A 27,497-nucleotide genomic window follows, 5' to 3' on the forward strand; every position below is an offset into this window, starting at 1 on the left:
TCTTCCCTGGGCAGGTCAGAAAGCCCATCTTGGAGCGAGGGCATACAATTTTGTATTCCTGTTGTTTCTGCATTTTCTCCTATAGCAACAGAATCAGTCGGTTCAGTCTCTCTAAGTTCTGTCATCTCTGAATATGTTCTGGGTGCTCCATGAAAGTAACTGGAAAAGAAAAAGGAAATAAATGTTCAAGCAAGGGTTGTCTGGAAGAAGATGGGGGATTAAGATGTTGGCCCCTCAGAATTCCCTAGCTGTCCAGTGGATAGGACTTCTCGCTTCTCCCGCGGAAGGTACGGGTTTGATCCCTAGCTGGGGAACTAAGATCCCACATGCTGGGTGGTGTGGCCAAAAAAAAGTTGATTTTTTTTTTCCAATCTATCAAATTATTCATCAATTTTTATTTTATTCGCTCTTGCAGAGTGACTATCTGGCGATAATTCCTATGAGAACCTTGTAGAGATAACTGACTTGATCTGAGGAGGTGTGTTGCTCTCAGTGTTGCTAGAAATATGTGAGCCAGTGTCCAGTTACATGCCCTTTTTCTGATTATTGCCAAGCAGTTTCTGGCAAAGCAGGGCCTCAGTTGGAGCTTAGGACCACGTGGGCCTGGCAGTGTGGCTGCTGTTGCCTCCGCCGCTGTGCGGTCCATCAGAACCTGGGAGTGACGTCCTGACGAGACGCTGCTTCTGACCCTTCCTTCAATACCTCTGCTCTCCATTCTCAGCTCTGAATGGGCAGTAAAACCTTTCCCTTTTTCTGCGTTCAAGGCTAAGGCTCACAGAACCAAACATAATACATGATTTGAGTCCCAGGTGTGTTATTTGGTGGTTAGAGTTTGGTGTGGGATCACAGTAATCTGTCCTTAAGTACACAGCCAGCTGCACAATGGATTCATTTAGCAACTGACAGGTTTCTTAATATGTGGTGTCTGAACAAGGGCTGTATCTGTTGTGGGTGTTAGGATGTGGGCATCAAAAATATTTTTAAGTACAGCATTTAGCATTTCCTTCACTCTTCCTTAAACATTAACTCTTCCCCCGCCCCTCTCAAGTGTTCATTTTATAATATCACGGCCTCTCTTTTTCTGGGACTATTCAGTGTCTTGTTTCCCCTTGTGGTCCATGGAGCTAGGTATATTTGATTCTTTAAAAAATAAAAAAAAAAAATCACTTTGCCTTTCTGAACTGCAGCTTCCTCCTTAAATGGAGATTGCAATTTCTGTTCAAGTGAGAACTCAATGAGCCCCTGTAGCGGAGTAACCCATTCTAAAGCCCGCCCCTCAATGCAGACTCTTCTAAAACTCCCCCAATTCAACGTGCAAATGCTACTGTTTTTATTTTTAATTATTTTCATTTTTTTGCCTTTCTGATCCAGCCTTTCCAGAATGTCCTGGCAATCATAAAATACATGGTATTAACTAAGTCTCCTAAGTCACTGCAGCTTTTAACATTTCTATTGTTTTCCAGCCATGGAAAGCTCCGGTTCTCACAGAATCACAGGCATGGGGCAGCTAGACAGGACCAGATGGAAATGGATCTTGAGAGCCCAGAATTAACGAAGTGACCTGGGCATATAAAGCTTATCCAGGTTTATCTCTGATGGTACATTTCCTTGCCTAGAAGTAGTCTCTGAGTCACCCTGTCATGTTTGGAGAGAGGGTGGGAAGGGCTCCAGGTGGCCTCTGCATATGCTAAGCCACTTCCCTCTTCATACTGTCACCTCCCCCCTTGCCCCAAACATCAGTCCCCTAAACACCACCTCCCACGGGGCCTTCAAACCTCTCCTGCTCCACTCATCTCCCTGCTCTGTGGTCTCAGGGTGCTTAATGCCACCATCATGCAGTTTAGTACTTGTGTAACCACCGCGTTGCATCACTCTCTAATTATTTTGTGCAAGGCTCGTCTCCACAGCTGGGTCACAAGCGTCTGTAATATTTGTTGTTTGTTTGTTGTTTGGATGTTCCTGGAGACAATCAGCTTTTAAACACTAACCTGCCAAGAAGGTAGTCCGACTTGTAAAAGCATCCTGGAGTTTTACGTAGGTCTCTTAAAGAATTTGTCTTAAAAAAAAAAAAAAAAAAAAAAGAATTGCCTCTCTAAAGGGGACCCTGATGTTGCTCACAGACATTAAATCTCTAACAAATTTTAATACCATTGGAAAAAGCACATGTGGATTTTGAAATGAGTATTTCTCCTCTCTCACTGTGCCTTGGTTGGAGAGAACTTCCTATATTTTTATTTCCTGTCTTTGGGGCCCTGCCAGCCCCTACCGAAGGAGGAGGGCCTTGTCTCTTTAAGAGTCAGAACTCTACTGATACATGGTACACTGGCAGATTTAAGGCCCCTCTCCCCAAAAAAGAAGCCCATGGTTCTCTGTTGAATATTCATGAGAGGGTGGGGTCACATTTTGTGACCTGAAAAATCCCATTAATAAATTTGTTATCTAACACAAAAACACTTTAGGGTGGAGCGCAGACTGTGCTGCACCCATTTAACATCTGATCATAAGTTGACAGTCAACTGGCGCTTTTGTCTCTTTTACTGCCAGATTAATGGAATTGCTTGCTCCCCAGCTGACCTGATTGAAATTCAGGTATTTGCTTGATTGGAAATATTATCAATATGCTTTCTGGTGTACAGTAACACCTCAAATGGAAAAATACTTTCAAGTAAAACTGAAATTACTGGGTTAGGATTTGTGCCCCCCCCCCTTTTTTTAATTGAGGGAAAACAATCATTGATGTCACAACCACTTTTTTGCCTCGAATATTTTGAGAAAAAGAACAAAAACGTTAGAGTCTTGTTTGTTTTGTAAGCATAGGCCAAAAGTTTTCCTCTAAATTGAACAAAGGTAAATTAGAGAGGTGATTTCTAGAGCTGCCGAAAGTGACTAAATTAACCTGGCACTGAAACCGGGCCAGTTGAGCCAACAAAGTTTAGCATATTGGTGACTTTTTTTTCCTCTCACACTGTATTCAGCTTTAAAGAGCAATGACTACTTCTAACAGAGGTCATCTTCAAGTGCTCCTTGAGAGTAGCCAGTGTTGTTGCTGTTGTTGTATAAATAAGACAGGAATTTAGAGAATTATTTCTTAGCGAACGAGTGGCAGATGCTTGCTTCAGCAGCTGTCGTTCTAGAGGGGAAGTAGCTTGGTTCAGCGACAAGGCATGTTGGTTGTTATTTATTCCAACCCCGAGTCGGGTTAGTTTTCCTCTGCGCGCACAAGCACACTTCGGCGAAGCCGACTCTAGGAAAGAAAAGGGCGGGGGATGGGGGGCGGTGGATAAAAAGAGGCCAAGGCCGGGTTAACCCCAGGGCGCGAAGCGAAAGTTCTCCCGCAAAGGCCGTTTTCGAGGAAGTTCTCCGGCGCTGCCTTTGAGCCCCGCATCCCCTTCCGATTCTCAACAGTTGCTCCAAGCAGTCGGGGTGTGCGCCCGGGCGCGCCAGTTCCCCTGCTTTGCCGCTCGGGTTGCTCTGAAAGGCCGGGACAACTCTTTGTCAGTTTCCAAGAGGAAACAAACACGCCACCCCACCAAAAAGCCCCGACCCGGCAGCCCCGGCCGGAGGGAGAGACGCGCGCCGCGCCCGGCTTCCCAGACGTCAGCCAGAGGCGGGTCAAAGGGTTAACAGCAATTAAGCGGAGTTGCTCCCGAAACAAAAGCCGGGTTTCAGCAGAGAGTGATTTCACCTGCCGCGAGGAGGGGGCCGGGGGCGCGGGCGCGGGGCACGGGCCGCGGAGCCCATTGTGTGGGGCGCGGCGCGGCGCGGGGTGTTTAGAGGCGGGTTGTGATTGGTGGAGCAGGGCGGGGCGGGTGGGCGCGGCGCGGCGCGTCTTGTCAGCCCGCGAGCCGGAGCGCCCCTGCGCGCGTGCAGTCCGCCCGCACGCCGAGGCCGCCGGACCCCACGCCCGGCCCGCGCGGGCGCCCCGAGCCGGCTCCGCGCGCCTGGCGGCTACATGGAGAGTGTCAGGTTGGTCCCTATGATTGATATTCGCTGTTCTGCTCTCCTTCCCGGGCTCCGCGGTGCCAGCTTCCTGGGGCCTCATTGGGGAAGGCAGGAGCGCCCGAGGGTTTCTAAGTTGAGTCTTTTGGAAGAAAAATAATAATAACCATCGCTGTTTACCAACTTGGGTGGGAGTTGCGCTTTGGAAGTGGAGGCGGAGGAGGGAGTGGAAGGGTGGGAAGAAGCAGCTCCAGGCCTGTGGGTCCTGAAAGAGAGAGATCACTCCCCCCCCCCCCCCCTTCTCTCTTGCTCTCCCTTTTTTTAAATGTTCATGGGTGGGGTGTAGTTGAGAGTTGGAGGAAGTCCTGCTTGTGTTTTGCTCTCGCGCTCTCGCTCGCTCTTTTTTTTCGTTTGCGACTCGTTTTCTGCCGGTCTGGCCTTCAGGCAGCCACTTTGGTAAAGCCCTCGCCATCACTCCTTTCTGGGGACGTTTCTGGGGTGTGATTTATGTCACTTACAGAGCGTGTGAAATATACAGGGAGCCTTCCCTCTCAATGTAACCCATGTGGATGTTTCTTTGGTTCTGATAGTTTGTTTCTATATCTGTCTAGGCTATTTTCAGCTTAGCCGTTCAAATTCAAGGAGTTCACACACAGTCAAGGAGCGGGGGGAAGGGAGACGAATAAAGCCCCAGGCCAGAATGGGCAGGCCGATGGAGGGGCACCCCGGCAGGTTTGGGAGTTTCAGCCTCTGTTGCATTACTTTGCTGGTTAAGTAGTGAGTGGGGTTTGGGTTAGGACGCGCAGCCGACTGAGGAATTGCCACGGGGTGCTCCCATCTGAACGGTCTCTGAATGTAGCAAACTCAACTGTCAGAACTGCCTGAAGGACGGTCAGTGGAAAGGAGACTTTCTTGTGCCCCCGCCCCCACCCCCAAGTGTCGTGATGGGAAGGAGGGGACCTTTAGGAAGTGGGTGGTAAAGTTTTAGAGCAAAGTACATATAGACTCTTCCTCTTTGGGATTAACTCCTTCAAGGCCTGCTGGTTCAGAGTAAAATATCTATTAATTTTATATTCTTGTCCACACAGATCAAATGCTCTAATCAAGCCAATTTAAAAATGCAAATCACCTAATTTCCATAGATTCCAGCATTCTGAAAGTGACACATTTGGGGGAAAAATTAAGCCTGATAACAGGAAATGTGAATCATACTATCAATGACTAATCTGCTTAAGAAAAAATAAGTTACATTTATTTTATTAAGTCAGTGTTAAAAAGAGCTTTTTTTTTTTTACTTTAAATCGAGTGAAGTTTTTATTTTAGTAGCGACCTTTTATTGCTTTTTGTTGTTCATTTGTTTGTAATAGATTTTCCAAAAGGAATGTGCAGTCAAAGGTGGTTTATGTGGTGAAGTGTTCAAGCTAGCATGTCATTGTCAAAAACCTCAAACATGATCACATTAGGATTTTAGTTTAGGATCTGTGCTGTTACTGTCGTTTAAAAGAATACAAGGCTTTCTCGAATGTTAAGACTCCTGAAATGAACCGAATGAAGGCAGAAGCGCATTCTCCTAATTGATGCCCTTCACTTACATTGAAAAAAGGTCTGCTTCCATTTTACTTGATTCTTTGTAGCTGCCTGACACATTTCAGTGAAAAGTGTGTAAAAATGAAACCAAAATACAGACTGCCTACCCAGAGACACTGGCTGACTTATTCTAGGATGTGATAGAGCCAAACTGAAAACGGATTGGGCTGACACTTGATAATCAAAGTTGATTTATTGTTCATTAGTACTGCATTAGCCCTTTCAGGCAAGACAGTTATTTGTGTAGTGGCCTGTCAAGAGCAAGACTACCAGCACCTGTCATTTCTAAGGCATGAGATAAGCAACCAGATATTAAGATGATGCAAATAAAAATATGTTGGACTAGGTAAAGGGCCACGTGATCATAATTTTTTTTTAAAGAAAAAAATTGGTCAGTGCCAATCTGTAAGAAGTCTGTTAAATATGTGTGTGTGTGTGTGTGTGTGTGTGTGTGTGTGTGTGTGTATTACCCTTAAGGAGTACTTACAGAATGAAAGTAATGGGCTTTATGCTCTCTCATTTGCCCCAAGAACTTTCTTTTCTAACCATATATGCAGTTCATTTGATAAAAAGTTGGTCAATTAAGGAAATGAGGAGCCTAACATCCCAATTCTTTAATCTGAGTAATTCATGGAAGGTAGATTTCCCATTTGTGTTGTGTTTTTAAATAAATATATTTCATTAAATGAAACTCTCCTAAGCATGGACTGATTTTATGAAGATGTGATGACATCATAGCTAAGCTATGATAATGTCGGATAATAATGTCAAGTGCATTTTCTGCAACGTGTTTCACTCTCGATTTTTTTTTTTCCTTCCTTCTCTAGAAGGGAATGATCTCATGACATACACAATAGAAAACAACCTAAGTGTCAAAAGAAAATAAAATTAGTGAACTTTTGTCTGCAGCCATAGAAACACAGATTAACTCATATGTTTCCAGAGAACAGAATGGAAACATTCTGCATCAAGCTATAGAGTGTATTGTCTTCTCTGAATTTTCATTTGACAGGGATTTTAGAGGCTGTGATCTTAATTAAATCTCAACTAGCTAAAGTAATGCATCTAAAGGCATGCAGTGTTGCGTAACCTTGCTCAGTTGGTAAACCATAAATCATCAGAAAGCTTATGATAGGAATGGTTGGCTTGAATTTTTTTGTTGTTTGCAGTCAGATGTACCTTAAAAACAAAACCCTGACCATCACTACCATGTCTTCGCACGTTGTCAGGAGCTGTCACTTGAAAGATAAACTCTTTCATGACACTGACCAGTTCTGCAACTTTTCAGCCAACCTCCACACAATTGCAAGGTACAGTGAAATTAAAATCCAGATTAATTAAAAGCAATGAAATTCCAGCTTTATTTTGGCTAACGTGGCAGAAGTATGTTGCAGCTACAGTGCTTCTAAGACAGTTAGGAAATGGTAGTGTGACCAGCGTCTAAGCCAGAACTAAAATGTTAATAAAATTTGAATTGGCAAAAAAGAAGATTGAAGAAATTTATTCTGTGATTTAGTTGTAGATGAACACCACTAAAGAGAAATGGATAGCTATCCTCTTAGGAATTGGACAAATAGAGTAGTCAGAATCCACTTCAGGTAGTTCTGTGTGACTGAGTGTGATTTACAAGCAGGAGTATTAGGCAGCAACAGTTGACCAGAAAAGGTTCGAGTAAATAAATGAATGCATAGTGCCTGTGTGTGTGTCTGTTATGTGTTAAAATGCATATGAATTTGATGACAAGGAATTAGAGTAATTTAATAGCTATTAGATAGTCTCGATCTTACAAATTCTCCTAGTGATTGTAAATACTTGGTTATTTACTTTTAGTGCCTTTTAAACAGATTTCTTTTTCTTTTTCTTTTTTTTTAACTGCTGTGTGTGCTGTGGTAGAAGCAGCCATCTACACATAAAAATTGAGAAAGCTATCGAGTGATACATTGATCCTATACATCTTTGTACAAAATATATCAGATTTGGAGTTATGCTACTGATACTCTGTAGCTCTCTGGGGGCAGAGAAGGAATGGACTTTGTGTATACCTACATGCCTGGATTTGGGGATAAATTTGAATTTGTTGCTCTTTGGTGAAAGATTTCTGTTCTTGGCAGCAGCATGATGTTTCTGGACATTGGTTTGAGTCATTTCTAAGTGTACAGTACTTTTTCCCCCTCCTCATAAATAGCTTTCTATATTCACCTTTATTTACTCTTTTTAAAAAGAGAAAACTGTTACCTCTTAGCTGAACAGTCCTCTGCAGATTGTGGGAACTTGAATTATCTGGAAAGACCTGAACTGGGCCTCGACTTGAGGATTTTAGGAGTAATCTCTGAGTCTTTCTTCCAACCTGGCAGCTTTTGAAGAGAAATTAATTTAGAATGAGAGAAATAAATATTGAATACATGCACTGTGCCTCCTTTTCCAATCTGGTTGAAAGCAGCTAATCAATGAAGTTGCAGGCTAAATGTTAAGGTGCACTTTTTGGGGGATACCTTGGTATCATGTTTTAATTTTTAAGCTTTATCTGGCCTTTAAATCTGAAACATCATTGTTCAAATAACTGAGAACAAGGTAAATCAACAACATCAAAAAGGTCGGCTTCTGTGATTTCTCAAGGGCTTGTTATTTTGTACTTCCCAATTCTATTTGATGTCTTGACAAAACAAGATGACACAGGGGAGAATACATTAAATTTTGATTTTTTTCATCTAACCTGTTACAGTTGTGGCAGCTTAATTTCTTTTACTTTGTCCTGAAGATGGCTTTTTGTACAATCACTCTAATTGTCACACCACTTCATGAGGGTGGGTCTCGCTTTCCCATTTGCCTTGATTTTTACTAGGCGTTTTTGAAGATGTTTTGTCCTTTATCACATAAGGAGCTTTGGGTTGGGCTTTGTCTTCATTAGAAATAAATCAGTGAATGGTGAGATTGTCAGAGAAGCAACTGATGTTTTCTCATTAGAATCTAATTTGCACCCTTTAGTTTAATTGTTATGGATAACGTGTTGGAAATTGGCATGGGAAACTACATAATTTGAGAAACAGAAGTTCCAATTCTGAAGGAAGAAAAAAAAAGGTGATTGCAACTTCAGTCAGGTCTTAAAAACTTTGGAATGATCTAATTTTGGCTTACCTGTATGTTCAAATTCAACTAAAATCCCCCCTTCCATCTCAGTAAATAATAATAAATAAAAATGTAGTTAAGCACCTCTATTATATTTTCAGTGCTGGTTAAAATGTGAAGACCTGTCAATTTAATTCTTAGTTGTAGAAAATGTGTGATGTGCAAAAGATCAACATTTAATTTTTCTTCATCTAACAGTATCTGTTGATCTACAACCGTATCTCCAAGTTGTCTTTCCTTATTCTAATCCTCTGTGTGTGTCAAATAAGATGGATACAGTTGCCCTCCCTTGCACTATTTTTGAATAATGCTTCAATATAATGGAGCTTATTTAGCCAAGGCCTCTTCCTTTTTTCTTCACGACTGTGGCTAGAATGTTTTCTGAGGTGCCTTCTTGGAATAGTTCTCTCTCCTCCTCTTTGCAATCCTAAAAGACCATTTTCGTTGTTATTAATGTAAACTATCATAGCAGGTTTGATCCATGTGCACTAAATTGTTTTCTATCCCTCTTCCAAGAGAAAGAGACTGAACAAGGAAAGAGGAGCTTTTTTCTGGATTTAAATAATAATATAATAATAATAATAGTTGACAGGTTGAAAAGATCAGGGCTTATTGGATGATTATTTTCATGTGTAGCTTCCATTGTTTCCTGTATTTAACGGTCGCTAATGGGGGAAGCGATTTAATTCATGTAAACTTTACATTTTTATGCAAATGAAGCTGATATTTATTAGAGCTAAAACAATTACACTGGCACTCAGAGAGTAACCTTATGTGCGTGGGGAATTGTGAGAGAGAGCAGTGGAGGTCCCATGAATGCCTGTGCTGTAAACAAATATGAATGTATACCACTTTTTACGATTTAGAGACAGAAGAGCTCAGAGAATGTTGCTTATTAGGCTTAGAGATTCCTTATTAGGCTTGATAACCTGAAATAACACCTGATTGGCAGTCAAGTCTTGGCCATACAGTTCTTCTTGAAAGAAGGATAGCCCTTTTTGATAGAATGTAATAAACAAAATGATAAAAAATGAAATGCTAATTGCATTTTAAAGAGGTCTTTTTTCCCCTAAAATTTTAATAGGTGGTTGTATTGTTACTGAGAGAACAGTTATGCTAATGACTGACTACTTAGATGATTTTGCATTAATATAATAACCATTACCTGCCTTAATGCTTTGTACAGTATTGTGGCAAAATAGCGAAGCCTAAAAGAGTTATACAAAAAGCAGAATTCTATAATGAAACAGAATTATACTTTACACATGAATAGCATGCTTTTTAAAAAATTTTTTGAAGACTGAAATATTATGTCAGAAACATATTTTCTTTCCAGTATGATATAGCTGCCTCACATGCTATCTGTGGCTTTTGGGGGATTTTGTGTGTGTGTTTTCCTCCTTCTTTCTAAATACCATGGGGAATAGATAGAAGCTTTCTAACTTTTTTGTTTGGTGATATATCAGTTGTATCCACTGGGTTATTAATTATGAACACTGGTCTCTCTTGGAGGGGGGCTTGCTATTTCTTTCCTTTCACACAGGCTGGCTTCTGTATGAGCATATCAAATTTGACATAGGTTTTTTTGTTTTTTGTTTTCGCATGGGGAGCCATTTTCTTTGGTTCTTCTTTGATGTGGAACATTCTAATGTAATTCATTTGCTCTTACTTAATGAACCAGGGAACACTACCTAACCTGGTCAGTTATCATCCAGGTAGAGCCTTAGATCTAGAAAGAACTTCAGTTCCTTGGGACATCCATGAAGTGAATAACCAGAGATGAAAAACAGTTTCTAAATTCTTAATCCAGAGAAATGGAAATACAACAATACTTTAAATGTGTTTATCTTTACATTTGCATTATTTGTACCCATAGCAGTTATGAGAATATGCTCATGTCCAAGATCTCTGTGTATTTATACCTGGCAGCATTTACTTAGAGTTAACATTGAGTATAAACTAAAGAGAAAGAAAAAAAAAAAAGGATGACATGTTATTTTCAGTATTTATATTGTGTCATCTCCCCTCCTACCCAATTCCTCCAATTGTCTCTGGGATTAGAAATAAAGTATTGTTTCTGTGGGTGTTCTTATTTATTTGTTTGCTTTTTACACTATCCCCTTCCCCCTCACCTACCTTTCCCCGTTGAGGATGCAGGGGAAAAATAAGCCAGATTATTTCAGTGGTCTTCTAGCGTTCAGCTGCTTTATAAAGCCGTTTGGAAGTAAAAGAAAACTGTATCAGGGAGAATTTACACAGCAGTGGATGGGCTTTTACCATCCACTTGTTGTGCCGAGAACGAGGGTGGGAAGGCAGCGCAGGCGCGCACCACAGCGCCCCGATGGCCGGCACAGCTGTCGGGCTGCCGTGCTCGCAGGTTTGTGCGCACCTGGGGTGGGCCACACCCGCTTGCTATCAGTCAGCAGTGTATCAAGCAATTTTTTTGTTTAATTCCTGACTTCCTCTTGAAACTCAACTAAAGAGTGTTAACTGTGTGTGTGTGAGTGTGTGTGTTTTAAATTCAGTTTTGTATGCTAGCATTCTTTAAATGTCTGCCAGAAGTTTAATTTGAATTTCTGATCCCTGAAGGCAGCTAGACGGAATCATTCTCGTTCTTCATAAATTGCCTTCTATGATTCATTGTTAACTCATAAAACATACTCATTTCTATATACTCAAAGAGTTAAGGTAGTTACAGTATCGGGGATACTTTTTTTTTTTTTTTTTGCATTACATTTAAACTGTCATTTGAGAAAGAAATCAAGAATTAGCTTGAACTCCTAGTTAAGGCATGAGCCCTGTAGCACACAAACCTCAGAAATTAATGTTTTTATCTCAAGGAGGGTAAGGTAGATGCATGGAATTGGTGGGGGGGGAGTTTAGTTTTGACTGAATACTCTGAAAGAGGAGCTCATAAATACTAGAGCGCTGTAGTTAAAAACTCACATGACTGTTTTAAATACTATTGATTTAAACCAGTGGCTAGATTTTATGAATCAAAGTGTAATTTCGAAGCCTTGGCCATATTTCTCAATGCTGAAGCACTCTCTCTTGTGTGCCTTTAGCTGCTTTCCAGACATTCAACACAGGATTAAATGATAGTAGTTACAGTGATCAATAGGTTAAGACCAGTACAATCACTCTTGCCGCTAATGACCTCAGTAGTAATGGGCAATAAAGTGTGGGCTGTAATAGCCTCTCGCTGGTACTGCATGCCCTTTGATTCCCAGTATTAGTAGGGACTAGCTACGTGAAAAAGTTGGACATCGAGAGCTAAGGCAGTGAATATGTAGGCTATAATTCTTAACTATTTAAAGCCTCACACTGTGTTCAGATTTCTTCTTTTCCTTTTCCACCCCACAGTGGTTTCTGGTTCATTTGGCTATGTTTGTGAAAGCTTTCCATAACTGATTTTCATGACATGTTGGAGGAGAAACTTTGGGGAAAATCTCAGTTTCATTACGTTTATAAATGAAGCTCGAGCCCACTCTGGAAGCTCAGCGTTAACTGGTGTGAAAATGTGGTTTCAGATGTAAAAGCAGAGCTGAGGCCGTCAGGATCTGATAGCCCACTTCTGCTCATTCAGAGACCTGTCACCAGGCTGGAGGATTACTCAGGCTTCTCGCCCCTTTCCCTCCTTTGGCTGTGTCTGCTGCTTTGAGCGTTTGATTATTCGTCACCACCTCCATGGAGATGTCCACGGGGGAAAAAGAAGGGGAGACTCAAGATCATTTTACTGTTCTGTAACATGACTATGGATATTGAATAAAAACTCTGGGGAAAGGAGATTTAAACTGTTGACTGTATATGGGGATTTAAAAATTATCTTTTTTAAACTTTTAGATCTGTTTTGTTGAAGCATAATTTACATATGATAAAGTGTATTTGTTTTAAGTAGACAGTTGGAAGGATTCTGGCAATTGTATCCACCTCTGTGACCACCAAACCAACCAGGATAGCTGACTCTTCTCTCACCCCCAAAAGTTCTCTGGTGCCCATTTCTAACATAGGTTTTCCACAGTCACTTTAAAAATTGTGAGCACGAGACTGTCTATGGTGGTTTCTGTTAGAATACTGTTAATTTCTCCTGCATCACCAGCTTAGATCTTACACCACCCTGTTCCTGTCTTTTTTCCTGTTCATCACCATCAGAAATTTGGCTCAAGAATATTTATTTTGTATATCATCCAAGAAATGGCAGGGCGAAAAAAAGAAACCTTAAACATGGTTCTTTTGTTTGCTTAATCAAACCTCCCTGTGTGATGATGCAACTCTCAAGGAAAAGTAAACTCCCATCGTGATATGTTGGTTTTCGCTGCTCAAAAGATAGTGATTGGCACCCAATACAGATTGAAGCATTCAGAAAGTTTCTCCTGTATGAAGATGGAGTCAACTAATTGGAACTAATTTCTAGATGGTTAGATGTTTGGATAATGTCTTCTTGGTGTTTGTCCTAGATTAAATGCAAGTTCACTGTTCTCATCATTGGTGATATTTCGTGTGGCGGAGTATCTTTTTAAAAGGATAATTTATCCATTCATATACATCTGTCCCTGTTTGCATATAAAAATATTCAGACATGCCCATCTGTTTTAAATTACAGTGTATCTACATCTATACTTAAAAGGCCACTGCAATAGGAAGAATTTGATGATGACCTTCCAGACTTGGGTTAATGAAAATTTTCAAATGTTCCAGCTAGTGTTTTCCAAACAATGAGAGACTTGCACGTAAACATCCCCCCACACAAAACATGCCCACAACAACAGTGGAGGCTGTTCACTGTATATGAATCTGACCTTCAGGAACCATTTTTAGTTCATCAAAATTAGTGATGCTGAGAAATCGGGACATCAGTGCATAATGACTGTGAAATTAGGAATGAGAGCTCGCTATGCAAATGACAGGACAAATCATGTGAAAAAGTCAAGATAAACTGCATATTAAGACATTATGTTACATAAAATTAATACTGCATTTCTCCCTTTTGCTTACTGCTCCCCTGAAAGATTTTTTTAATTCTTTTATCTTCTGATCAGCTATTGTCTGCCGGATTTTTTTTTTTTTTTAAGTGGCACACAGGCAAAGTGCAAAACATGTTATTATTACCTTTTATTGTAATACATGAGATGACAGCAGATCCTTTTTAACAAAGTATATCCTTTACTGCTTCTAGCTTCTTGCTGTCACATGTTTGATTAGAAACCAAAGAAAAGTAAGATGCTTAAATATTACTGTTCAAAGACATACAGGTTTTGTCTTTTCTTTCATTTTTTTTCCCCCTTTCCTTATCTTTTTATGGGGGGGGGGATAATTTTTCATGAAATAGTCTTCTTGTATTACGGGGCCTGACAAAATGGTTCTCATGTAGTCTGCAAATTAAACACAAGTGCAGTGATTATTTTGAATAGCTAAATTACATTCTAGAAAGCTTGCAGAATTCATAGCATTGTCATTAGGTATCCGCTTGAATACAATTTGTGTAACCTTGGCCAAGACAGCCTGTCATTTTAATGTCAGTGTTTTATCTGAACAAGACATCATCCTTTCAGATACAGTGTGCAGGTTCCTTGCAGAGATGCCCGTGCAGAAACGTGTTAACAGTTGCAAATATGAAATGCTATCAAGTTCATCACTGTAGCTGTTTGCCACTGAAATGTCATGGAAAGCAGCTTTTATACTATGAAAGAATTGAGACATCTGTGTGCTGGGTGAACAGGGAAGGGTACAAGGCGTCATAGGAAGGGTCTGTGTTGCAGTTCGCAAGGTGCACCCAAGGTTCAGCTGTCCACAGGACTCGGTGTTCATGGACTGTTCTCAAAATAACTGTCCACAGAGGACTGATTGTATTGGCTCCAGCTGGGAAAATATTGGTTCCTGTTAAACTTCTTCCCTATAATTCAAGTTGGTGTTAACTTCCTGTATCTCACTATGACCAAAAACTCATTAAGCAACTGACATCACACCCACCTTAGCTCCGGGTAGCTTATATTAAGCTTTTACTCCTTGTTTGCTTACCAAACTCTCAGGAACACTTGTCAGTGGCTGCAAGGTTTTGTTTTATGTTTCTTTATTTGAAATCCACTACTTGATTGATTAGAGTTCGTGGCTGCATCCCCTTTGGACAGATGAATCGCATATGGGAAATGGGTCAGTCCTCTAAGCAGGCTGAAGACAGTCTGTCACTGAACGTGGAAGGCTGAGTGCTGTGGGTGTGCAATTTCCTGGCTTCCTATTTATCCTTCGTTAACGTTCTAGGTTCCCGTGTCAGTGGCTATGATGACACCTCAAGTTATCACTCCCCAGCAGATGCAGCAGATTCTCCAGCAGCAAGTGCTGAGCCCTCAGCAGCTCCAGGTTCTCCTCCAGCAGCAGCAGGCCCTCATGCTTCAACAGGTAATGGTCCCTCCTCCTTCCCCAGCATCCCATGTCTCCAGGGCCCCACCCCTCCATTCATACTTGCCCTCACCTGAGCAGCTCCTTTGCCCATCGAAGCAGTAAGCAGACCGAGGCGGGTGGGGCGGGATGTACATTGGTCCCTGGGTGATCAACTGCTTTTGCATCCCTGAAAGAGAGGGACCCTGCCAAAGCCAGGAGGGTTTGGGCCGGGAGAGTACCCGATGGACTGAGATTAGGGCTGTAATTGGACTTGGTAGAAGTAAGATCTTTTCGGCTTAGGGGGCTTTGCGCTCTTTTATTTGGTAAGCCCAGAGGCTTCTAAATGGTGTGAATCAAAGCAAAACAAGAGCACGTCAGGAGCAGGTTTAAATGTGACAGCTCTCAAAGTCCCCATTTCAACTCAGAAGCATACAGAACTTTTCAACATCAGGAAACATCTTGGAGTTTGTTAACTGTCAGGTGCACAGTGGTTTTACCCCTTTTGTGTCTGCTGATGCTGAAATAAACTTCTGGCTGCCATGGTGCCATGGGGACCTCATGGTCTGCTTTGATGGACCCCTGAACCAGATAGAGGGGATTCAGGACCATAGCGATGGGAGCTGCTTAGGCAAGGTGGTGGGGACTGGATGCAGAGGAAACTGGCCACACGGTGATGTCCACACGGAACAGCCCCCAGCACCGCCCAAGCCTGACACTGAGTGAGCATGCACAATCTGCAGTAGAGATTCACCAGACTCCCTCAGCAAGGGCGCTTTAGCTTTGTTGTACAATCAAAGGTCATTCCTTGCCTTCTTTTAATTAGTTTGTGTAGAAAAATGGTATGTTTTCCATCAGTTCATTTTGGAGATTACTTTTCAAACAATAATGCCAAGAAGAGTCAGCATGCGCTGAAATTTATTGTCGAGTTTCAAACTAAAGGTCAGGCCATTACAGATAAAAGGATGCTATTTTTCAAATCACAGTTTGTGTATGGCACCGAAAGGGACAGTGGCTTGGCAGTGCCCTCTGTTACTTACCGTCCTCTTTTTCCTTTGTAGCAGCAGCTTCAAGAGTTTTATAAAAAACAACAGGAACAGTTGCAGCTTCAACTTTTACAACAACATGCTGGAAAACAGCCTAAAGAGGTACCGGCAATACATATTTTACTTTCAAACCACAGATCCCAGAGGACTATCTCGTGGCTATTAAACTGTCATTCATCTTTTAAATGATTGCACAACTGAGCTGACTCTATCGGTTCTCAGCTTTCAGACTGAGAGTTATTGTCCTGTTTTCTTTCAGATTTTTCTGGGTTCTGTTCACTGGCTGCCACGTATTTTTGAACACTGCTACAGGTGTACCTCGTATGGGCGCTGGGAAGAGGAGGTTGGGCCGAACCTTTAGGGTGACTTTCGCAAACACACCGCTGAGCTGAGGTCTAGCTGGGGGAGGTGAAGTGCTCCCAGTGAAATTTTACCTGGGCGCACACTTGATATTTTTTCTCCCAGCTCCCAGAGCTTGGGTGTTGGTGATGGCTTTTGCCTTCAGAAAAAGAATCCCTTATGCCAAAAGTTAGAGCAGGGTTCAGAACACCCCATCTTTGTTGAACAACTTCTTCCAAGTTGCATGGTTCATAATTGCTAATGGCAGGCTGGGAGTATTTGTGTCTTCCTGAGAAGAAGTTGTGTATTGCGATAGCTTCTGTGTATGCAGGCTTTTGTAAGTGGGCATAGTGATCACGTGTGCCTACTGCCCAGTTAGGTAACAGGATTCTCTCAACAGAAGGGAAGACCTTCCCAGGCAGGGTTTCTGTCCTACCTTCTATGCGACTCAGTGTGGCCGAGGCTTGGTCAGATGGGGGAGTATCTCTGGGCGTGTGTGTGTTATCGTGACATCTCTCTTCCCATTTCAAAGTTATCCAATGTCACTTATCTCTGCATGTTTTCACGGTGGACTGAAATTCTTTGCATTTGAGTATTCTCCTCGGAATGACAATGTAGATCTTGGTAAACAGCTCGCAGTCCCGCTGAACAGCTTCTTTGCTGGCCTGCAGCAGGCAGCCCCTGCCTTCAGCTTAGAAGGAGTCCTGCCAGGTGACTCTGTCCCTGGCCGTCTCAGGAGCACGGGTGCCTGGAAACGCCTGTTTTCGCACGCTGGGAATGACCCAGCCGTTCTCACTGTGCCGGTTCCTCGCTCTGCACAAACTGGGTACATTTTCCTTGCCCTGCCAAGGGTTCACCCTGGAGTCCTGGTTAGCAGCCTGGATGCAAACCCCTGCAGAGTAGGGGCAGTTTGGGGCTGAAGGGGAGGAGATGTTTTAATGAAACTGCTGACACAACCTTAAGTACGGTGGCGCTACCGGGTGCTGCTATAATAAAAAAGGGAACAGATTAAAAAGTGTCTAAAATGTAAATCTAAAGGACTAACAGTAATTAAAATGGAAATGGCACAGGGAGGGAAGGCATGTAATTGTGAGATATCACTGTGCAGAAGGCTCTCAGCTTTGTTTTGCTGGCTGTTTTTCTAATTCAGTAGGGCTTACTCATCAGTGGCAGTTCAATGCGCGTTAATGACTCTGGGATTGCAGGCATCACTCTGGACAAAGAAATGATTATTGTGCGGTCAAAAGAAGTTCAAAGACAAGAAGGGAATTTCAGTTTTTTCCTTAGAGATCCACATTCAAGAGCATATAAATTAAGCCAAATGTTAAAAACCACAGTCTGAAAGCTGACTTCAAAGTCACAACTCTCTAATTAATGAACTGCGAGCTTCAGTTTGGACAAGTTGTGGTTTGATGCGCCCATAAATCAACATGACAGGCCTGTTTCACAGTCTCAGACAGTGCTTGTCACGGAGTCACATCAGATGTAAACACAGCAGAAAAAAGAAGGGATATGAAGGAGGTGCAATTGATCAACAGAATTGGTAAAAACCCACTTTTGAAGCACATTATGCATGATCACAGGAAATGGTTACAGCCTCAAGAGGTTTCCCCTTCTGCTGTTGCTTTTTTGAATCAGATTTCTAACAGCCTTCAAAAGGGAGAATAAGAATTATGGAGTTTCTCCCCTGTGGCTCGCAGGCAATAACCCCCTGTTGTTATTTTGTGCTTCTTTCTTTTCAAAGGCATCAAAATTTAGTTTTTTAAAGATCTTTAACTCTATATTTGAAGACAAACAAAAAAGGGCCGCACTGTCATTCTTATCAGTTACCAGGGATTGTGTTTTTCCTTTCTGTTGCCACTTCTTATTAACCTCTTACTTGGTCTGTTAGACATAGTTTGGAATGCACGTCTGCATGCTGGGAGAACATGAAAGTTCAGATGAGCTCAGAGGGCAGAAAAAGAAATGCAAAGGCGAAAGTTACACAGCAGAAGGAAGGATAAAAGTTAACTCGCCCAAATTGCTGCCTTCAGAAAGGGAAGGGGGCATCTCGGGTGCACAGACACGCTGGTGGTGTTGGAATTTGGGAGGGGGGTGGGGGAGAAAAGGGGGCCACTCTGTCTGAACCAGGGGACGGTGGTTACGTGACAGTAGTAGTGTTCAGCGTGTCCAGGACTCGGGGTATGTTGTGGTCACACTTTCCATCCATTTTGATGGTAAAGGTGGTGTTGCCTTCACATCCTGAGGGGTGAGCGGGCCCAGACCTACAGCATGTCCCCTTGGATTCTACTGGTGTGTTCACAGCACCACTGAATGTTACCAGGCCCTGTCGTAATAATGACCAGGCGATCTTTATGTCCCTCAGGTAAGGGGGGAGCCTCCTGAAATTACTATGCCGGTGGTGGTCCTTTTGTGCTACCATGAAGTAGAGAGTCACATGGTAGTAATTTCATGATGTGGACTGCTGGTTAGGATTTTAACAAGGTTTGAACTTGGATGTTGACAGATGGAACAAGTGTATTAATTTACTGAATCCCCAGTCATTAGTGGCTCATAATTTTGAATCGTCAGCCACCCTCTCCCCGCCTTTTCCCTCTTTTGATCACCTCTGCAGTAAGATACTTGATCCTGGGCCAGAACAACATACTTTAGCCTTTTTTCCTAAAGTTGCCTCGCGTTGTTGAGTTCAGACCTGAGACCTTCTTGGGAAGATGGGCACTCCGTAGCCCCATACAGCTAGTTCTTAGGTGACGGCTCATTACTATTTGACAGGACGGGTGTGGAAAAGCGAAGGCAGAGTTAATTTTAAGTCAGGCCACAAAAAAAGATCCCATCCTGTGCGGGCGAGGTAGGCTAAGTTGATTGTTTTAAAAGGGCCGTTTGTCCTGGGTAGTTATGACAGTTTATGTTAGGCGGTAGGGAGGAGCCGAAGAAAGGAAAACAGACCTTTGACTGCAGAGCTAGGGAGGGGATCCGAAATGCAAGGTTTATCAGGGCATTTTAGCATTTTAACACCGACTACTGACCTGTCCAGGGGACTGCGCGGAGACCTTTTTTGTATGCATTCAATTGTGAGAAGTAAACAAACGGCTCGTATCCTGTGTTTGGTAACTGGGTGGGGAGCACAGTTTGGCAACCAGTGTTGCTTTTAAATTCTTTCTTTGGACAATGGGCCTTGTATACTTTTATATCCTGGCTTTTCAAACACGGACAGCTCTCAGGAGCTTTTCCTAGGGATGGCCACAGAGACAACAGAGCAGCCATCAGTCATTTTATATAAATACAGAATTTCTAAACATTTCATTTACAGTTAGACAGGAAACACCCTCCCCAGACCCTGGCACCCCCCGCCCCATGATTTTCTACTTCAACAAGAGCTGAATCCCTGATCTTTTATTGTACCCATGTTGTTTTTTCTTCTCTTCCTCCCCTCCCCCACCTTTTTTAAAAGCATCATGAGTTAATATCTGTTGAAGAAGTGAAAAAATCATTTTGACATGAGTATAACTATCATTGGGTTTTACATTAATGTGATAACTTGGGAAGGGGTGAAAACAATTGGATCATTTTATGCATGCTGTTCTTCAAATGAAAACACTGGCTTTTCATTTAAATTTATTTAAATTTTTGTTGTTAGTGGTATAGAATTTGTTTTTTGGAGTGAAACTCAATTAACTTTCTCAGTGGCATGGTAGTAAGTCTGAAATTGGTTGCTAATATGAGAATGATGGTTTTTACTGTAAAATAAACTACATGGAGACCAAAAGGAAACCACTATTTTTCTCCTCCTTTGAACTTTGCATCAGAAGGTCTTGGTATATATACCATTTTATGGATGTATCAGATCAAGGTCATGTGTTAGGTTAAGTGAATGCAGTTGTTTGTAAAGTGTAGTTAGGAGAGGCTCTGAAAGGGTTATGTAGTCCTCTTGGTTGGGAATGTCTCTCTCATGTTTTGAATAATACTCAGAATCAGGAAAACAAATCTTGTGGCTTTTCTTAAAGAACCTTTTTCCTTTCTTTTTCCTTTCTGGTTCCAGAACTCCCTTCCCCAAGAAGGGTTAATTTTTCTTTCATAATTGTTAGCCATAATGTGGCTAAGACCTCCACCTCGATTTGATTCCTCGCAGATTAAGGATATTAGATAATTTCCTTCTATTTATTGTAATACTGCACTGTATTATCTTTCTATCACTCAGATAATTACTGAGGAAATCTACATTAATTTTTTTGGCTGGAGCAAGGCCTGCTAAACACAGGAATGATGTATTGATGTTTTACACAACAAAAGTTTTCCTCCTGTCATTGTCCAATCAACAGAAAGATATTTATCATATCGCAGAGCCCCTTCTTTTCAAGAACAAAGCAGGTAGGGAAGCACGACCAGCCAGCAGACCTTGGGGTTTCTGAAACTCAAGCCAAGCGAAGGCATCTGCAGCTTAAAGTGTCCTTCATATTAAGCACTCACAGCCGAGTGCGATGTTGTTTGCTAAATTATGAATGTGTGTAATTAAAATCTAGTGGCTGTTTCTATGAAAGATTTACAATGTTATTTCATCGTTTGTCATGGCTAATTAACAATATTAGATGAAGTTTTTCTTCTTCAAAGGTCTGATTTTTTCTCATTTATTTATGTCAGAAGTGATAAACAGAGTAGTTAAAAGCTTCTCCCTGTGCAGGCGGGACAGAGGCAGCTTGCTCCTTCACACCTCAGGGTTCAGGGTTCAAATCCCTCTAGACCTCGAGTGGTGAAACCTGACTTCTCGTGTGCCTCATTACAGGTTTCAGAGTCTAGAAGTCCACGTTCTGCCTGCAAAAACTCAGGCCTTTCCAACCACAGGAGAAACTGCCTTGACTGGCAAATTGTCTTTCTGTGGGAGCCGGCAGGAGAAAGGGCCTCCACCCCCCGCCTCCTCGTTTCTCTTCAGAGGTGCTCTGCTCTGTCCCCTTGAAGGCGGCCTTGAGCCCGAGCCTTCCACGAAGCTCTGGTGACCACTCTCAGTCCTGGCTGAAGACAGGGTGTTTGAAGACCACCATCTATTTCGCCTTCCCTGGGCAGTGGCCATCTCATTCTTTTTTTTTTTTCCCCTGCCTGATTTCTTTCAGCAACAGCAGGTGGCTACCCAGCAGTTGGCTTTCCAGCAGCAGCTTTTACAGATGCAGCAGTTACAGCAGCAACACCTCCTGTCTTTGCAGCGCCAGGGCCTTCTAACCATCCAGCCAGGGCAGCCTGCCCTTCCCCTCCAACCTCTCACTCAAGGTAAGTGTTGATGATGCAGAAGGCATTGGTCTCTCAAGACTCTGGGGCAGTGATGGGGGTGGGGGGGAGTGGGGTCTCCTTCCAGCTCATCATGAAGGAGATTGTTTAAAACACGCAGTTGTGCACTTAGAGGCAAAACCAGCTCAGGTAACAGTGATGGACCCTTCCAGAAGCCAGAGGGCTTGTGAGTGCGAAGATGACAACATAGGGTGGTCTGCAGACTTCACCGATGTCACAGGATCAAAATGTTGCAGAAGAGGAGGCAGTATTGCTCTGTCTTAATGGAGCATTTTAATCAGATCTTCTTACATTTTCGGTTTGGAATCACATTTTCTTGAAGGCTTTCGTTAGTCGTTTTAAGATACATTGTACATCCTGTAACTTGCTCTGTTTTAAATCGTAGTAATGCCTTTGAAATGTCTCTTTTTAACATCTAGGGAGGAATTCAGGTAAACAATTGTGATTCATCTCTTGCTGTTACAGAAGCCAAGGGGGTTTTCTGTTGGAATCTCTCTCTTTTGCATTCACTTGATTGTTGGTTTTTGAGCAAGTTGATTCTACTACACCTATTAGAACAGGTAACTTGTCCATCTCCAGCTCTTTTTTGAGAATTGGAGCTCTTCGAAAAGGAGTGAGATTTCATGGATTTAGAAATTTCTTTGGAAAAGCCATTGACATGTTCTTTCAATGGATGTTGCCCATCAGACAGAAATGAGTACTTTTGCTGTTCCTAGGACATCCCTCTGGGTTGCAGCAACTCTAACTTTCACATGGGTAATGTGATACACAAATGAATTATTCAGAACCAGCCAGAAGGAAAGGAAGGAGGGAAGGAAAGAGGAAACTCATGCTGTGTTTTGAAATACAGTTCCTCCGTCCTGGTACGTGGTATGGTGGATTTCATTTGCCTCTTCACGGCCCACAGTACACTCGGGTGTATGTGTATGTGTGCCTTCAAGACTGGCAGCTAAAACCTTTGGTGTCTTGGATTCAGTTGCGTTATGAAGACAGTTCATAATATGAAAGCTCGCTCTCCCCTCGCGGTGCTGAAGGCACGGCCACGTGTTTAGTAACTTTTGGTGTCAGGTGCAGCCAGTGAGTCGTGTCTGCTTTGAGTCTCTTGAGTCAGCCACAACCAACTTGTGTCCCTCCTGAGGTTCTTTGGGTTTTCTTTATGTCTTAATGCTGAGACCAGGATATTTTCCTCCTTTAACTTCCCTCTCGCCTCCCCTCCTCCTCTTCCTGCTATTACTGCTCATCCACGCAATATATAATCAGTATCGCCATTGCTGTCAAAATAGAAGATTTGGTAACTGAGCAATGCCAGGGCGGGGGTCGGGCAGGGAAGACACATGGGCTAATGCACTTTTGTGCTTGCAAAATGTTATAACATGCATTAATTACATCCTCGTATTTATTGTCGGCAACATCGCCGGCTGGGCTGACACACCCACTGGACTCCGCTTCTACCTCGCTCGTCTTTTCCTACCGCTCCTATACTAGTAAGTGTGCTTACTCAGGTTCATTGTTATAGTCCATCAGTTAAGCTGTCCAAAAGAGGGCAATTGGGCAGTGACAAGACAAGCTCACATGTAATGTGAAAGAAATGAATGTGGTGATGCATGAAGTGTAATCTCTGCAGTAACATATCAGAGACACCGGTAGGTAATTCACTAGTCATGGCATTGATTGATATGCTTAGCAGTCGGCTCTAACGCTTTAGCCCCTGCAACATTAAGAAGATGCATATTTATAGTCTAAGGGGGTGTCTTTATGTGTGCCCAAAATGCATAAACGCAAATATAAACATTTCTCCTAGTGAAGTGAACCACCCGTGTCATAGCCATCTCTCTTAGAATCAAAAGGCTGGTTTTGTGTCCCCTAACCCCTTGCCCAAAGTGGCTGGAGAATTCAGTCATGTTGGACTACAACACAGTTTTGTTTTGTTTTGTTTTTTATCAGAGAGATGATGACTTAAAACTGATGTCATTATGAGGTTTAAATCAACTTTCTGCTTGCTTGAACATGGTCACCTGGGTATGGAGGTACAAGGACAAAAAAAGGTTGATCAACTCTGTTTGTCTTAGAGCCAGTGATACCTGGGATTGTAAAATTGAGTTCCGTGAACAGTAATCTGTCAACTGTCCCCGCAACATACATTTTTTAAACCTGTGTCTGCACTTCTTTTATAATGAAGGGGCCAGTTGTCCTGGAAAAAGACATGTAGGCAGGCACAGGGTCTATGTGTTGAAAATGCTAGTAACGCTCACTTCAGGATGTGCTCACCATGATTCTTTTACATCCCTGCATGGTCTTGGCTAAGTTGCCTTAAACGTGCATGTAAATATCACAGTATTGGAACAGACAGAGTAATATTTTGAAGACTCTTTTTTTTCCCCTGGAGGTTTTAGGTTATGAAACGAAAGGACCTTTTTTTTTTTTTTTTTTGTAAAATGTTTTTAGGGCTGTTGGAGGGCCTTCTCCCTGTTTTGTATTATTAGCATGTCTATTTTTCCCCTGATGGCTTTAAACATATCATCTTCCTTAGCACCTGTAGTTCCATAAAGAAATATACTTTTAATATCATTCTGAGTTTTTAATTTTTTTAAATATAAACTACTGTTGGAAGAAAATTGCATGTCTGCTGATGTACCTGTTAATGGATTTGTTTAACTTGGGACTATTATTCCTGTCTACCATTTTGGAAAAAATGCGTGCTTTCTGGACATTTGATGTCCCTTTAGTCTAATGAGTGACTAGCTTACCTTTTATCTGTCTTAATTCTATCGTGAGATCTTGGTTGTCAAATAACAGCATCCTTTGGTAGATACTATTCACTGAAATAACAGTTTAACATCACTAACAAGGTGTAACATTGATGGAAGAGACCGATTTGACTGCCTTTCTGTGAGTCTTACGCGAGTGTTCTTCACCGTAATTATCACATTGAAATTTGACCCAGAAGGATACCTCGTTGTCAGTCAGTGAGTTACTATTTTATTTACCATTTCTCCCTGTGGACGAAGAAACTGATTTGCTAGCCCATTGGACTAGAAGGAGAGGAGAGAGACATTAATGTGCATTGTGGGCCTAATAAGTATAAGAGGGCATTTCTCTTTGTCTTTATTTGCTGGATAAACAGCTTAGTTTTGAAACAGCTTCCAAGTGCTGCTTCTATCAGAGGGAAAGTGTTAACACAGTGGTTAGGAACCCACCTCCTATGCACCTTGACCCAGAAATCAATTAGTTTGAATTGAAAAACTAGGCGGCTTGTTCTTTGTGTGTATTTACTCCCCAGAAAGTAAAACTGGTGCTGACTTGTGGGGCTTTATGTCAGTGTGCCCTCATCCGCAGACAAGCCTATTCACTATTGTTTCAATTGAATAAACAGTGATCCGAGGGTCAGCCGTCTTCCCAGGTAATTGCTGGTGTGCAGACATCAGTGGCGGCCTGTTAGCTACCAACCCACCCTGCACATCACCTCACTAGGTGTTGGAAAAAAATAGCTGAGATGCAGCAGAACTGGACACAGGATTGTGTGGTGACCTTTCCCTTTGTTTAATTTGCCTCCGAGGTTTAATTTCAGGGGACAAGTAATAATTGAATATGCCTAATAACTAAATGCTCATTTGGGACAAAATCCATCAAAATATAATTGGCATTTGATTTTTATGAAAGAAGAAGAAAACTGACTTGGCTGTCGACGCATTCGAAGAATATCTGACCACTTAATGTATCATTTGAGGCCTCTTTCATAATATATATTAATTGCAGAGACTCAAGCGTTTGAACATTTTCTTGGAGAACCGTTAGGAGAGACCAACTGTTTTTGTTAACGCTCCTCTCAGAAAGGCGGGGAAGGTTATTGGTCTGCTGTGCAATAATTTACTCCTCTTTGATATGCAAACGATCCACGGTGAATATAAAAAAATCCTATCAGACTCATTTCACAGTTCTTAACCACTCGGATTCTCTGGAGTCCATCGCCTCATTAGACCAGTGCTCTCTAATGCTAGCATAATTAAAATCTTTAACAGTTTAGCAAAGTAAAGATGTTTGGCTGATCACGTTGAGATGATTATCTATCCATTGTATTCTAAATGACAAAAATAAATTAAATTTAGACCTTGGCATTTTTTATTATGTGTTTCAAATGAATATAATGCACACAGCCTTCTTTTTAAATTCAGTACCTTAGGTTTGGTCAGAAACATGCCTGTTTCAGTTCCTGCTATATAGTTAGAAAATGGCAGGCTTGCTAGGAGAGCTCGGTTCCAGTTCATTGAGACAAGGAACTGAGATCCAGACGTCCAGTTCTAATGTGGCATTGCCTTGTGATGTCAGGGGTTGGTGATTTCTTCCAAGTTGTCCTCCTAGGTGGTGGTTGTCAGTTGCCATTCAGACTATGTTTCTTCTGTGCGGGTATGCCCTAGAATATGCCTTGAGGTCAGATTTGGAAATCCTGGGCTGTAGAGGCATGCTGCCCGCATAAAGGCTCCGTGCCCACAAGAGTGAGATTGACATACTGATTGAATCTCTTCTTGGGAGGAAAAAACCAAGGTGACACTTACTGCCCAAGACTCATGTCCATTGTGACCCCCTTAAAGAGCAAGAGAACTTTACTGCTCCAAGTTTCTTTCATGTTTTCATTTCATTCTGCAGTGGTTCATTAGCATGGATCTAAGAAATGACAGTAATAATAGTGTTACTTGTATAAAAAGTTATACAGTTTTTCAGTAGACACATCCATCAATTAAGCATGTGGTACAAGAAACCAAAATTAATGAGGAAGATAGGTGTGTTAATGAAATAATCATAGTATAATCAATTTGACTGTTAAAAGTTGAAAAGCATTTCAGGAAGACGATATGAATTCATAATTTATGTCTAAAAGTGATTAATAAAAACTATATTTAATAACAAAGCTATTTGTCATCATTTAAGACTTAAGCACAAAAATTATTCATTTTGTGGTTCATGTTGTCATAATAGAATAGTTGAACAAATTTATTTTGAGCCCTTCTTTGTGTCTAAAAATACAGTAACATCTATCTACATTTTTTTTAACCCCAGCGGTCTAGAAACAACAGTTTGGATGGAGGCATACAGTCTTTGCGAAAAATAGCTGTGTTCTGAATCCTTTTCATGGGATTCTTTTATGTGTGATGAGGGCACTTTAGGTGGAGGACCCATTCCTTCCTACCGTATTTGCCTTAGTTGAGAGAGAAGGAGAAAAAAAAAACCTGCATGCACCAAAAAACCCCTAACACTAGGCTTTGTTTACTGACTCTTTGATTTAATTACTGTTTGAAGAGGACGGAATTAGCTGTTAATTGATTTAATTATCCAATTTGTTTGTTTCAGGCATGATTCCAACAGAACTGCAGCAGCTCTGGAAAGAAGTGACAAGTGCTCATACGACAGAAGAAACCACGGGCAACAATCACAGCAGTTTGGATCTGACCACGACATGTGTCTCTTCCTCTGCACCTTCCAAGACCTCCTTAATAATGAACCCACATGCCTCTACCAATGGACAGCTGTCAGTCCACACTCCCAAAAGGGAAAGGTAGGAACGCAAATCTGAGATGTGTCCGAAGCTGGCTGTAAGGCGGAGGGGTGGGTGGCCTCTCCTCGCCGTATCTATCTCGGTGATCCCTAATTGGATCCATGTGACTGGAGTGTGCATATAATTACTTAAGAATGTATTCAGTATGGTGTGGGTGTGAAGCATCTAATTATTGTCACCTTTTCAATGTGGAATTAGCACTTACATAGATGGAACCTGAGCTTAGGAACCCAGGCAGTCTTTCCATCTCTCTTTTG

General features: G+C 41.9%; 1 protein-coding gene across 15 annotated transcripts in view; it reads left to right on the forward strand.

Moving 5' to 3' along the window:
- FOXP1 (forkhead box P1) overlaps positions 1-27,497 on the forward strand; it is a 625,706-nt gene that overhangs the window by 515,264 nt on the left and 82,945 nt on the right. For 13 of the 15 annotated variants that reach the window (XM_044933847.2, XM_044933846.2, XM_044933848.2 and 10 more), the window contains 4 exons: positions 14,911-15,048; positions 16,089-16,175; positions 21,518-21,671; positions 27,036-27,240. In XM_044933847.2, the coding sequence (XP_044789782.1) occupies positions 14,911-15,048; positions 16,089-16,175; positions 21,518-21,671; positions 27,036-27,240 (584 nt within the window). Of the gene's footprint in view, positions 1-3,838; positions 3,967-14,910; positions 15,049-16,088; positions 16,176-21,517; positions 21,672-27,035; positions 27,241-27,497 lie in introns of those variants that run through there. The other 2 variants (XM_025272095.3, XM_044933850.2) reach the window with 2 other exon arrangements.

Source organism: Bubalus bubalis, chromosome 21 (genome assembly GCF_019923935.1).
Source record: "Bubalus bubalis isolate 160015118507 breed Murrah chromosome 21, NDDB_SH_1, whole genome shotgun sequence".
Classification (NCBI taxonomy): domain Eukaryota; kingdom Metazoa; phylum Chordata; class Mammalia; order Artiodactyla; family Bovidae; genus Bubalus; species Bubalus bubalis.